The following is a 13,704-nucleotide window of genomic DNA, read 5'->3' on the forward strand; positions in this document are numbered from 1 at the left end:
CCCAGCCTCTCTCCATTCACACAGTTTTGGAACCCATGACCCTTGCCTAGCGAGTGCTACTTAGTTGATGGTGAATCCCTCCATCATAACAAAAGGCCACGTACAGTTCCAAGCACAGTTCCCATAATCAGGGTAATAACAATTTATTCTTCCTGCCCCAATAACAGAGACACTGGGGATCCCACAGCAGCCAAAGTGACCATTTGGGCAGCTATGGTCTCATTCTAGGCATGGTGGGTGTGCCTATGCAAATGAGATCAGCCCCTGAAGTTCTTTTCCACAACTTGCCACACCTCACCACCAGATGGTCAGGGTGGAGCTCATCCTGACACTGCTTACACATCCATGAATTATTAGTACCTACTATTATTAGTAGCACTTCTCCTGTAATCGGTATCTGGGAAATTAACATCTCCCATATCACACAATCCCCAGTCGTATTCATTTTATTACAAATATTAAAGAGGTCTCTATCCATACCACAATCAGATCCTTGGGGTCAATGTTCCAGTGGAGCCTTTGTTCCCTTTCTCCCCCAAAGTGATTTTGACACAAACAGATTTGGTATTATTCATTTCATCATTTCAAATTTGTTTACACTCTACCACATCATTAATATACCATGCAACGTCTCCATCCTTACCCTTATTTCGGTCTTTCCCGAACAGGACATACCCTTTAATCCCCATATTCCAGTTATGACTACCACTCCACCATGTTTCCATGATTCCAATAATATCTGGTTTCACTTCCTGCATCAGTCATTCTAGTTCCTCCATTGTGTTACCCAGGCTCCTGGCATTGTTGCTTCTGCTTGGTTTCACCCAGATTCCTCACTCAATTACTTATGGTCATTTTACTGCCAGTATTGCCTACCTGACTGTTACAGTCATTGGTATTGGCACTATCTTTCCTCTTCATGTCCATTCTCCTACCCTCTGTTGTTGCTTTCTCCATTGCTGTATTCTCTTTTACTTGATTTCCTTCCCACTCAGTATTAGAATCAGGCGTGGAGGTTACATAAGCATTTCCAGATTGTCTCCCCCAAGTTCCTAGTTTAAAATTCTTTTAATCAGTTGTGCAACTTTCATGCCAGAAGTCTATTTCTCTCCCTTCTCAGGTGGAATCCATCCCATGAGAACAGTCCTCTGTCCGTGAATGCCTCCCAGTGGATGAACATCCCAAAGTCCTCCTAATAGCACCCCTGCCTGAGCAATCTGTTGATCATCATAATCTTCGCTCTCCCACTCTAGGGACAGGTAAAATCCCACTGAAGATCACCCGAGCCTCCATTTCTTTAAGCATCTTCCCCAGCCTGGCATATTCTTCCTTGATGTGTCCCAGCGAGAATCTAGCAATATCATTTGTTCTCACATGAAGGACAATCGGTGGATTCTTTCCCATTCCCATTAGGATCCTCTTCAGCCTCAGGTCCACATCCCTTGTCTTAGCCCCTAGCAGACAGCACATCCCTCTGTGCTCCAGATCAGCTCTGGTGAGAGGCCTGTCTGTTCTTCTTAGTAGGGAGTCCCCAGTCATATAGTTGGTGCAATTCTCCAGCCTTCCCCCTTCTGTTCTGGCGGCAAGTGCTCATCTTCTGTTCTCTCTTGCAATCTTCTGTGGGTCATCCTGTATCCTCCTGGGGCTCCAAACTCCAGCCATCTCCATTGACTCTTCCCCTTTTCTTGGAGAGCTAGCTGCTCTTCTCTTCTTCCTTGACTTCCCACCTTCTGTTACCGCTTGCCCCATCCCTTCATCTTCCAGCACTGCCAACCTGTTCCTCAGCTCCATTCCTCCTTCGCTAGCTGGTCTTTCCTCTGCCTTGTTCTCGTAGTCACATGCTTCCCCGGCCACTTTCTTCACCCAGCAGTATCCCCTCACAGTTCTCTGGCCCAGCTTGCATCTGCCAATCTTGAGGTTTCCCTTCAGCCTCCTCTCTCCTTCCCTCCATCATCTGCTCAAATCCCCTTCAAAACTCAACCATAGTTTCTAGCTGTGTCTCCAAACCTCGGCTCTTTTCTTCCATCAGCTCTATCAGGCGGCACCTCATACAAACGCAGCTCTTCTCAGGTACCCGCTCCAGGATAATGCACATCCTGTCATCTTGTCTCTTCCATTCTTTGGGTCACTATCACTGTGTCATACCCTTCCCGTCAAGAACGAAGCAAGCAAACAAACAAACCACCATACACACCTTCCCCTTACAAATTCCCACCTAGTTTTCAGCCCATTTGAACCGTGTGCCACTGGCTGGCTAGTTGGCCCATGGGCAGCAGGTATTGTAGGCCAGGAAAGGCTAAGCCTCCACAAACAGCCAGCCATGGTCCCACCCATGCTCCACCTTCAGCTCTTCCCCCATGGCCCCAGCCCAGGCTGCTCCTCTTCCCAGAAGCATGCGGGGGCTGGGGCTGGGGCTGGGGCTAGGGCAGGCCGGCTGGTGGCCCAGGAATCAGGGCGGCTGGGGCTGGTGCTTGGGCCGGCCAGGACTGGGCCTGCCCCGCGCTCCGGGGCTAGTTCTGCCTGGTCTCCGGCACTCAGGCCGCCCAGTGCTTTGGGACTGGAGGCGATCGGGCGGGCCGGCCTGGGGTTGGGGGCACTCAGGCAGGGTGGCCTGGGGCTGGGCCGGGATGGCCTGGGCCAGTCAGCAGGCCGGGACTCAGGGCAGCTGAGACAGAGCTCCTTCAGCCGCAGTGCGGGGCTCGGGGCTCTGGGAGGGGCGGGGCGTGGCCTCAGGAGGAAGGGGCAGGGGCAGGGCCAGGGGCTAGCCTCCCGGCAAGGGCGGTTCACACACCACCTACGTTGGCTGCCTTTTTAGGCCCGCATCCAGTCAAGGTTCAGGTGTGCTTCTCTCACAACACACTGCACCCTACCAGACTTTGCAAAAGGAAAACAAACCAGCGAGCAAGCAAACACTCTCAGGAACTCACTCGCTGCCCCTAAGGACCAGGGGCTTGCCGGCCTTCTCCTCCCACATTGCTCCACTCAACCTCCCGTTTTCAGCTCTGTTTACTGGCTCCTGCGCTGTTGCTGCACCCAGTCAAACTCCTCGGAGCAGGGTGACGGTGAGTTCCCAGAAGTGCAGTCGTCATCCCCGAGCCACTTAATCCTCTCCCTGCACCGGCACCTGGCGGGTGCATCCCCACCGCTGCCAGCTTCTTCGCCATTAGCTGGTCGTTCCTGGAACTCTTGTTCAAGTTGAACAGTTTGCTGCGCTTCACCCCAGAGATTCACCAAAATCTGTCTGTGCGCCCCCTGCACCCAGGAAGCAGGGCATTCGGCAAAGGGCTTCTGGTCAGTGGCTATTGCAAATGCAGAACTATTGGTGATGGGTGGGGCCCCCTTTCGGGGAGGCTAGTCCCCGGCTCCACCCTTTCCTCTGTCCTCTCCCCCACCCCCCGGCCACAGCCAGAGCCCAAAGCGCCCTACCACTCCTGCAGCTGGAGCCCTGAGACCCTTTGCCTTCCCCTGCGTCCAGAGCCACAAGCGCCCCCCACCCTCCGCCCAGAGGAGCCCTGGACCAGCTGGAGCCCTGAGCCCCTACCCCTCCCATGGCCAGAGGAGCCCCGGGCCAGCTGGAGCCCCTCCCCTCCCCCAGCTGCGCCTCCCCAGACCCCAAGCCGCCCTGCGGGAAAAGCTCTTGTTTTGTCTCTCTTCCAGAAGAAGAACCTGAGCTGTTGATATGAGCCATGCAGGTTCCGGGGTGGCTGAGGAGGCGGTATGTGTCACTCAGCTTCCTGGGTTCAGGGAGATTACTGGTGAACCCAAGAAGCTGAATAGCAGATACCCCTCCTTGGCCGCCCTGGAACCTGCATGGGGCATAATAATGAGCAAAAACTTTGCCCACCCAACCTGCAACCAGTGGCCACAGCTGCGCCACCGCCCATGTGCAGAACATTCCCTGTGTTTGCAGCTCAGCAGTCAGAATAAAAAGAGAGGGTTAAATGCTGAGCTGCTGTACTTGAATGGGGTGGGGCGGGGGTGCTTCCATTTCCTGGGAGTTGATTGGCTGCCTTTGGGATAGAGAGGACACAGGACAGACTGTCTTTTGTTGGGAATAACACAGTGAAGGAAGGGACCTGTTCAGCCTGGAGAAGGGAGAGAGACACGTGTCTTCACCCGAGAGAGGTGACGGCCAAGGAAGCCAGAAGCCTGCAAGGGGGCGGGCGGCCCCTTGCTGGCCCACTGAGGGGAAATATAGGCGTGGTTTTCCGGAACCATGACAGGGGTTGACACCTTGCTCTGAAGTGTGTGGCACTGGCCGGAGACTGAACTAGTGGGACGGTTGGTTTGAGCCGATACGCCAATTCCTGCTTTCCTCTGCCACTAGTGTAAGCGGGGGAACAGTCCCGCTCTTGTGGGGAACTTTCCTGGCTTCTGCACTACCCCGGTGAAGTGGGTTAGCGAAAGGATCTGAGTCCTCGCTCCCACTTCCTTTAACCAGTGGCCTCCCTGCCCTTGAGGACTCCTCTTCCACTCTCCTGTCTGGCAGAGTCCTTGTAACCCCAACAAGGCTGGGCCCAGGATTCCTGGGGGGCCTGAGCCCCAACCCTGCTGTGGTCACCTAGGACAGGGGCTAGGGTGTCCCCACTCTGGGGTACTCTCTCTGCACTGGGCACTTCTCTGACCCACTGACCATTACATACAATTTAAAGCAAATGCAAGTTACTTAATCAACAATTAATTTTAAAAAGAATAAGGGGAAATGGGAAAGGTTAGAGGAAACACATCAGCCCGCTCTGCGGCAGGGAACATCACAAACAGTGTCTCTGGAACGTCAGGGCAGTTCACAGTCTGCTCCTTGTAAGTCCCAGGCCCCTTCTCAGGCCCTGGCTGTGCTGCAGGGATGCTGTGGGTTGGACACTTGCTCTGGTGGTGGCCACACACTCTCAGGCTCTAAGTGGTAGGACCCTTCTGCCCTGTGTCGCCCCCGCCCTGTCGGGGTTACGATCCAAGCCTGGCCTGCAGAGCCCCTTGGCTGAGGCGTCTCCCTGTGCTGGGCCTGCTGCCCAGGGTCCCCCTCGCTCTCCCCAGCTGCTCACCGCACCCAGCTCCGGAGACTGCTCCAGGCCCAGCTCCACCACTCGGTCTCTGCACCGCTGCTGCTGCTCTGCCTCCAGCTCCCTGGGCGGCTTCTCTGGCTCCTCTGGCTCTGGTTGCTGCAGCTCTGCTCCCAGGGCAAGTCTGCTCTCTCTGGGCTGCTTTTCTGGTCCCTCTGGATCTGGCACCACTCTGCTCCCCAGCTTAGCTTGGGCCCCTGCTTTCTCCTTAGCTCGGCCCCACTCTGTCTGACCCAGGCAAATCCAGCTCACACGGAGGACGGGACCTCCCTGGCCTCCTGACTCCCTGATTAGCCTGCCCGCCCTGTCATTCAGGCTGACCTGGAGCATTGGCCTCTCCCCATTGTTCCTGGGGCCTATCAGTCTCAGGGTCCTGGTTTCCCATAGACCCTTCCCCTTTTAGTCCTGGGACCTAGCAACCAAAACACCCCCACTGAATGTTAGTAAGGGGGCAACAGTCCCCTTACACTAGTGTGAAGATCTGGGTGACAGGCTCCAAGCTTCACTCCAAAGTCTGGTTTCAGAGTAACAGCCGTGTTAGTCTGTATTCGCAAAAAGAAAAGGAGTCCTTGTGGCACCTTAGAGACTAACCAATTTATTTGAGCATGAGCTTTCGTGAGCTACAGCTCACTTCATCAGATGCATACCGTGGAAACTGCAGCAGACTTTATATATACACAGAGAATATGAAACAATACCTCCTCCCACCCCACTGTCCTGCTGGTAATAGCTTATCTAAAGTGAGCATCTTATCTAAAGTGAGTGCAGGAGAGTGAGTCTGTGAGTGTATGGGGGTGGGTTTTTGGAGGGGGGTGAGGGAGTGAGAGAACCTGGATTTGTGCAGGAAATGGCCTGACTTCATTATCATGCACATTGTGTAAAGAGTTGTCACTTTGGATGGGCTATCACCAGCAGGAGAGTGAATTTGTGTGGGGGGGTGGAGGGTGAGAAAACCTGGATTTGTGCTGGAAATGGCCTAACCTGATGCTCACTTTAGATAAGCTATTACCAGCAGGACAGTGGGGTGGGAGGAGGTATTGTTTCATATTCTCTGTGTATATATAAAGTCTGCTGCAGTTTCCACGGTATGCATCTGATGAAGTGAGCTGTAGCTCACGAAAGCTCATGCTCAAATAAATTGGTTAGTCTCTAAGGTGCCACAAGGACTCCTTTTCTTTTTACTCCAAAGTCTGTCCAGCTCCCTGGATTTAGTCAAACAAGCCCAGCAGTCAAGGAGCAAGAAACTGTCTGATCGGACTGAGGGAATCAGAGCCTAATAACGGAGGTGGAGTGGGGAGACAGTGAGCTTAAAATGAATGAAAGGAAGTAGAATGGCCACATGGTGGCAGAACAAGACAGAAGACAGCTAATGGTTGCTGTATTGTAGGGACCAGCATCTATCACTCCATGATGTTACAGCTTCACCAGTTCACCTAGCTCCAGAAGAGAAACGAGCTGCGTAAAATGGATGCAAACCCCTATGTTCATCCCCGGTGTAACATCTTTGAAGCTAATGGAATAGCACCAGGAGTCCCTGAGGCCTGGTCTGCACCAGAACAGTTACTCTGGTGTAACCAAGGCAGGCAGGAGTGTGACTTTTTTTTATCGGTATAGTTATATGGATCCAAACCTTAGTTAGATGCAGTTGTGCCCATAGAAAGATGACTTATATTGACGTAGCTTATTTAACTTCCTGAACCAGAATGAACTACACGGCTATAAGGACTATTATACTGTGTAAGTGCACACACATACATGCAGATGGGCATGGGGGGGCCACGTGTGTGTGTTGGTACATACATGGAGGGTGTAGGGGAGGTTGGGTGTGTGTTCATATGGGGGTATGTGTACAGGGTGTGTGTGAGGGAACGTGTGTGTGTCAGAACGTATGTGCATGTGTGCGCACGTATGGGTGTCAGGGTGTGTATGGGTGCAGGTGTGCATGGGGTGTGTGCATGGGTGCAGGTGTGCATGGGGTGTGTGCATGGGTACAGTTGCGCATGTGGGGATGTCAGGGGGTGGGGGTATGTGGCGGGGTGTGTCTGGTTGGGGTGTGCACATGTGGGTGTTGGGGTGTGCACATGGCTACAGGTGTGTGAATGTGGGTGTCAGGGGGTGTATGGATGGGTAGGAGTGTGTGCACATATGTATTGGAGTGTGTGCAGGGGTATCGGTGTATGCACATGGGTGTTGGGGTGTATGCATGGGTATGAGTGTGTGTACGTGAGTGCTGGGGTTTGTGTGTATGGGTGTGCACACATGGGTGTAAGGGTATGAGGGCGAGTACAGGTGTGCACGCATGGGTGTCGGGTGTGTACGTGTGGGGGTGTTGGGGTGTGTGGGGTACACGTGGGTATGTGTATGCATTGGGATGTGGGGGGTACGGGTGTACATGGGTGGGTGTTCACGTGTCGGGGGTACAGGCATAGATGCTTGTCAGGATGTGGGGGGTACAGGTGTACATGTACGCATGTTGGGGCATGTGTGTTGGTACAGGCATGGATGTTTGGGCCTGTGGGGGTGCAGTGGGACTCACCTGGGACACGTGTAGGTACAGGCATACATACATGCGTGTCAGGGTGTGTGTAGGTACATGTGTACATAGAATCACAGAACTGGAAGGGACCTCGAGAGGTCATCTAGTCTAGTCCCCTGCACTCAAGGTAGGACTAAGTATTATCTAGGCCAGTGCTACTCAAAGTGGTGGTCCATGGACCGGTGCCGGTCTGCGAGCCATCGGCTGCCGGTCTGTGTGCACATTGGAAAAGAAAATTGCCGGTCCCCCACATCAGATAGCACGAGAAGCACTGATCTCGATCACCCCTAACAGGTGTTTGTCCAACTTGCTCTTAAAATCCCCCAATGGTGGAGATTCCACCACCTCCCTGGGCAATTTATTCCCGTGCTTAACCACCTTGACAGTTAGGAAATTTTTTCTAATGTCCAACCTAAACCTCCCCTGCTGCAATTTAAGCCCATTGCTTATTGTCCTGTCCTCAGAGGTTAAGAAGAACAATTCCTTCTTGTACCAACCTTTTATGTACTTGAAAACTGTTATCATGTCTCCTCAGTCTTCTCTTCTCCAGACTAAACAAACCCAATTTTTTCAGTTTCTCTCATAGGTCATGTTTTCTAGACCTTTAATCATTTTTGTTGCTCTTCTCTGGACTTTCTCCAATTTGTCCACATCTTTCCTGAAATGTGGCACCCACAACTGGACACAAGACTCCAGTTGAGGCCTAATCAGAGTGGAGTAGAGCTGAAGAATTACTTCTCGTGTCTTGTTTACAACACTCCTGCTAATACATCCCAGAATGATGTTTGCTTTTTTTTGCAACAGTGTTACACTGTTGACTCATATTTAGCTTTCAGAGTAACAGCTGTGTTAGTCTGTATTCGCAAAAAGAAAAGGAGGACTTGTGACACCTTAGAGACTAACCAATTTATTTGAGCATGAGCTTTCATGAGCTACAGCTCACTTCATCGTAGCTCACGAAAGCTTATGCTCAAATAAATTGGTTAGTTTCTAAGGTGCCACAAGTCCTCCTTTTCTTTTTTCATATTTAGCTTGTGATCCACTTCCCCAGATCCCTTTCCGCAGTACTCCTTTCCCATTGTGTATGTGTGCAACTGATTGTTCCTTCCTAAGTGGAGTACTTTGCATTTGTCCTTATTGAATTTCATCCTATTTACTTCAGACCATTTCTCCAGTTTGTCCAGATCATTTTGAATTTTAATCCTATCCTCCAAACCGTTTGCAACCCTCCCAGCTTGGTATTGTCTGCAAACTGTATAAGTGTACTCTCTATGCCATTATCTAAATCATTGATGAAGATGTTGAACAGAACCGACCCAGAACTGATCCCTGCGGGACCCCACTCATTATGCCCTTCCAGCATGACTGTGAACCACTGATAACTACTCTCTGGGAATGATTTTCCAGCCAGTTTTGCACCCACCTTATCGTAGCTCCATCTAGGTTGCATTTCCCCAGTTTGCTGATGAGAAAGTTATGCGAGACAGTATCAAAAGCCTCACTATGCACTGAGGTACAGATGTACATACATGCAGGTCATGGTGTGTGTATGGGTGCAGATGCACAGATGTCGGGTGTGCATGGTTATAGGTGCATGTGGGGTTGTTGGGGTATGCATCGGTACAGGCATACCTGTATGGGTGTTGGAGGGTATGGGGTTGTAGGCGTACATTCATGCATGTCAGGTTGTGCAGGAACAGGCAAACATGCACTGAGGGGTTGTGTGTAGGTACAGGCACACATGCCTACAAATTGAGGTGTGCATAGGCATGGGTGTACGTGCACAGATATCAGAGTGTGTGTAGGTGCAGGTGCACACGTGCTTTGCGGGTGTGTGTAGGTACAGGCGTAGACATGCAGATGTCAGGGTGTGCGTGTAGGTACAGGCGCACATGCATGCCCGTTGGATGTACATAGGTACAGGCGCACACATGTGGGTGATGGAGGGGGTGGGGGTACTGACATACACGAGTGTATACTGAGGCGGGTGGGGTACAGGCGTACACACATGGGTGTCAGGGTGTGTGTAGGTACAGACACACACACACGTTGCTTTAATTACAGGTAAAGCAGCAAATCAGCCCAGCGGAGCCTGGCCCTCGGTCCCACAGTCTGAGCCCCACCCGCCTGCTCCGGGCCAGGCCCCTGCACCGAGCCCAGGGCGGCCGCTGCCCTCTCAGCGGCTGCTACAGCGCCCAGCGCACACCCTCAGGCAGCAGGCAACTCCCACTCCCAATGGGCTCAGGGGCTGGGGGGGCGGGGCTTGAAGCTCAGAGGCGGGGCCCAGAGAGAGCAGGGGGCGGGGCTCTGGGTGGGGGCGGGGCCGGGAGGAGGCAGGGCTCTGGGTGGGGGCGGGTCCCAGGGCCCCGGAGGCGGGGCTCTGGGTGGGGGCGGGGCCAAGGACCCGGGAGGCGGGGCTCTGGGTGGGGGCGGGGCCAGGAGGCGGGGCTCTGGGTGCCGCGCGGTGTCTCGCCCTGGGAGCCGCCGCCGCCGCTTCCTAGTAAACAGGCGGGCCGCGGGGCCGCGGAGCCGATGTCCGGCCGCGGCGCGTTCCCGCTCAGCCCCCTGACCCCCGCCCCCGGGGCCGCGCCGCCCCCTTCCGCCCAGGGGCCCGGCCTCATGCGGGGCGCGAGCCCGGCCGGAGCGGGGGCCGCTGGATACCGGCCCATGGGGCCCGCTGTCGTCCAGTACCAGGTGCGGGCGCCGGGCGGGAGGGCACTGGGGGGTTTGGGGTGTGGGGGGGGGCTGAGGGAGGGCACTGGGGGGTCTGGGGTGTGGGGGGACATGAGGGAGGGCACTGGGGGGTCTGGGGATGTGGGGGAGGGCACTGGGGGGTTTGGGGTGTGGGGGGGCTGAGGGAGGGCACTGGGGGGGTCTGGGGTGTGTGGGGGGCTGAGGGAGGGCACTGGGGGGTTTGGGGTGTGTAGGGAGGGCACTGGGGGGTTTGGGGTGTGTGGGGGAGCTGAGGAAGGGCACTGGGGAGTCTGGGGGTGTGGGGGAGGGCACTGGGGGGTTTGGGGTGGGGGGGGCTGAGGGAGGGCACTGGGGGGGTCTGGAGATGTGGGGGAGGGCACTGGGGGGTTTGGGGTGTGTGGGTACTGTGGAGGACTGGAGGCACTGGGGGCCCAGGTGTGTGGGGGGAGGAGCTGTGTTGGGCCCAGGAGTGGGTGTGGGGAGGAGGGCACTGGGCGGGGTCTGTGTGTGGAGGGGACTGTGTGTGTGTTGCGGGGAGGGCACTGGGGGGACCAGGGGGTGTGTGGGGAGAGTAGGTGCCATGTGGTGCTGGACAGGAGGAGGGCGGTGGCAGCCCCAGGAAGCCCCGCCCGCTCCCCTGCCATGGCAAGTTTCCTAGAGCCATATGTAGCTAAACACCATCCTTCCAATTTGCCCCTGCGCACCCTGCACCCCTCCCCCAGGATCCAAGCTCTGGCCCAAGGGAGGAAATGATTTCCAGTCCAGTGCCCTGATGGAATTGGGCTCTCCACCAGCTGGAGTACCTCTCCTGACTGGAGCTGCGGCAGTGGCCCAGTGGCACGGCAGCCTCTCGGGTAACTAGGTCTCACACTGTTCAGTGCAGCAGTAATAGAATAACGGAGTTGGAAGGGACCTTTGGAGGTCATCTAGTCCAACCACCTGCCCAGAGCAGGGCCAATCCTAACTAAATCATCCCAGCCAGGGCTTTGTCAAGCCTGACCTTAAAAACTTCTAAGGAAGGGGATTCCACCACCTCCCTAGGTAACCCATTCCAGTGTTTCACCACGCTCCTAGTGAAAAAGTTTTTCCTAATATCCAACCTAAATCTCCCCCACTGCAACTTGAGACCATTACTCCTTGTTCTGTCATCTGCTATCACTGAGAACAGTCTAGAGCCATCCTCTTTGGATCCACCTTTCAGGTAGTTAAAAGCAGCTATCAAAACTATTAGTCCGAAGTCCTTAAACCGTGATGGCATTGGGTATGGTCAACTTTACAAAGTGGCCACCTGCCTCAGTTTCCAAGTGCTCTCAGAACGTTGCCCCACACAGAGCACGTTGCGCTAGGTAACACTGGGTCATGGCAGCAAAGTCTGCATCTAAAAAAAGTCACGCTTGTCATGCCAGGCACAGATGGAAAAACCTGCTCGTGGACCCCGCTTCTGCCTGTGCATCTAGCAGCAGCCAGGGTCTAATTAAAACAGAGTGTGCAGCAGTAACCCGGGATCAAGTGGGCAATGGTTACACTACATTAATTCCAGCTCCTCTGATCTGGCTCTTATTCCACAACATAATTTGGAAGAAGTAGGGAAAGGGGCCTAAGATGTCAACTGAAGAAGAGTCTGTAACTTTGCTTATTGGGTCCTGAGGCTTGGAGATCTTGCCCTAGGGGTGGATTTACCATTGGGTTGGATGTGATCATTCCATTTACTAGTTTAAAAAGAAATGGCGGAAGCAGTCCTACTTATGGACACCCTGCTCTCTGAAGCAGTGGGGTACTTGGGAGAGATATGTGGCTCCCCCCTCAGGGACTCATGGGAATGAGCTCATGCTTCACTTTCTGTTTCTGAATTTGACTGAAATCCTTTTCAGATGGCTTGGGGTGGGGTGTCTCCTGGTAGGAGCTGTCACTTGGGGGTGTTATTTTGTTTTGGAGAGGATAAAATAGAGATGGTAGCTTCTACTTGAAAGGTAACTGGATGATATTGACCAGAAGCTTGATGGCTTTTATGGTGCCTAAAACAGCATTGTGTATATTTGGGTAAGGGATTTGTGCGCGAGAGTCATTAGAAAATTACAGGACAAGAGACAGACTCCTAATCAATTCTTTTCTTTGTTGTTTTGGTGCCGTGACCGGGTTCCCTGTACAAGGGTCTGCTAAAAATGATTTAGTTGGGGATTGGTCCTGCTTTGAGCAGGGGGTTGGACTAGATGACCTCCTGAGGTCCCTTCCAACCCTGATATTCTATGAACTAGACTCTTAGGGTATGTGCACTGCAGCTGGAAACATGCCTCCCATCCAGCCTGGGTAGACAGACACATGCTAGCTCCGCTCAAGCTAGCATGCTGAAAATAGCTGTGGCTCGGGTGACGGTACGGGCTAGCCACTCCAGTACTGACCTGGGGAGTTGAGCAAGCTTGTACTTGTGTGGCCAGCCTGTGGTGCAGCATCCACAGTGATTCTTCTCGCTTGCTAGCTCTGTCTCTCTCATATCTGTCTACCCGGGCTGGGAGGCACGCTTCCAGCTGCGGTGTAGACATACGCTCTGAGGCTGTTCTGTGGAGGTGATAAAAAGCCTGTTGGCAGAGGGGTGGGGTGGAGAATGGGGTCGCTTTTTTGGGGTCTTGTAGGGGAGTGTGTGCATAATATCTATGGGTAGCTGTAGTACTGAATAGGAATGTGCTAGAATCCAGCCAACATCTCTCTTCTTCTCTCCCCCCTGCCCACCTCTCCAAACCGATTGCATCAAACAGCCCTATCCGCTTTCCCAGGTGCTGAGAGGAGGTAACACTTTGGGGCTTGATTTGGCTATTTGGCAGCCCACTTGCTGCTTTACCTCTTCTGAGGTGGTGAGTTGGATCATGGATGTGCAGTAGGCCAGCAAGCAGCCCCTCTGTGTGCAGCTTTGGATGTTAGAACCTACTTAGATAATGTTGGCCTGAATTGCTTGGCTACGGTTAGATGGCAAGCCAGTGGGAGAGCTGGGAATAGAATCCTGATTCCCTTCCCTGTGTCTTAGTACAAGACTCTCCTTCCCTATACAGTTTCCAAAAAGTGCTATGGGATCTCTAACACATACCAGACTTGGTTCCCGGATTAACATCTCCTCCTTAGGACAGCAATTGTCACAATGCAGGGTGATATCACAGGCTCCATATTGTCAACTGAGAATTTTATTCCATTGAAATCTTCTAGCATGTGATCAGTGTGTTAAAGAAGCTTTGTCCAGGTGCTGTTGCAGATTTATCCCCTATACAGCCTCTGTTTGCGCCGCCTTTTCCCTGGTTCTCAATGGCTTTTAGCCACTTAAAGTCCATGAAAAACGATGTTAGCAGATGAACGCTGACTCACTTATAGTGTTGCTGTGCAAACGCTCTCTGTGTCAGCAACATAGGATGATGGCCTGGGTCTGTTGTA

General features: G+C 53.4%; 1 protein-coding gene across 1 annotated transcript in view; it reads left to right on the top strand.

The window, feature by feature from the left end:
• The first annotated feature begins 10,046 nt into the window (after nucleotides 1-10,046).
• Nucleotides 10,047-13,704, top strand: part of SMARCD2 (SWI/SNF related BAF chromatin remodeling complex subunit D2) — a 36,167-nt gene continuing 32,509 nt past the window's right edge. The window contains exon 1 of the mRNA XM_077806232.1: nucleotides 10,047-10,287. Within this exon, the coding sequence (XP_077662358.1) occupies nucleotides 10,126-10,287 (162 nt within the window). The 5' untranslated portion in view covers nucleotides 10,047-10,125. The remainder of the gene's footprint in view (nucleotides 10,288-13,704) is intronic.

The sequence above is a fragment of the Eretmochelys imbricata genome, chromosome 27 (genome assembly GCF_965152235.1).
Source record: "Eretmochelys imbricata isolate rEreImb1 chromosome 27, rEreImb1.hap1, whole genome shotgun sequence".
NCBI classification, from domain to species: domain Eukaryota; kingdom Metazoa; phylum Chordata; order Testudines; family Cheloniidae; genus Eretmochelys; species Eretmochelys imbricata.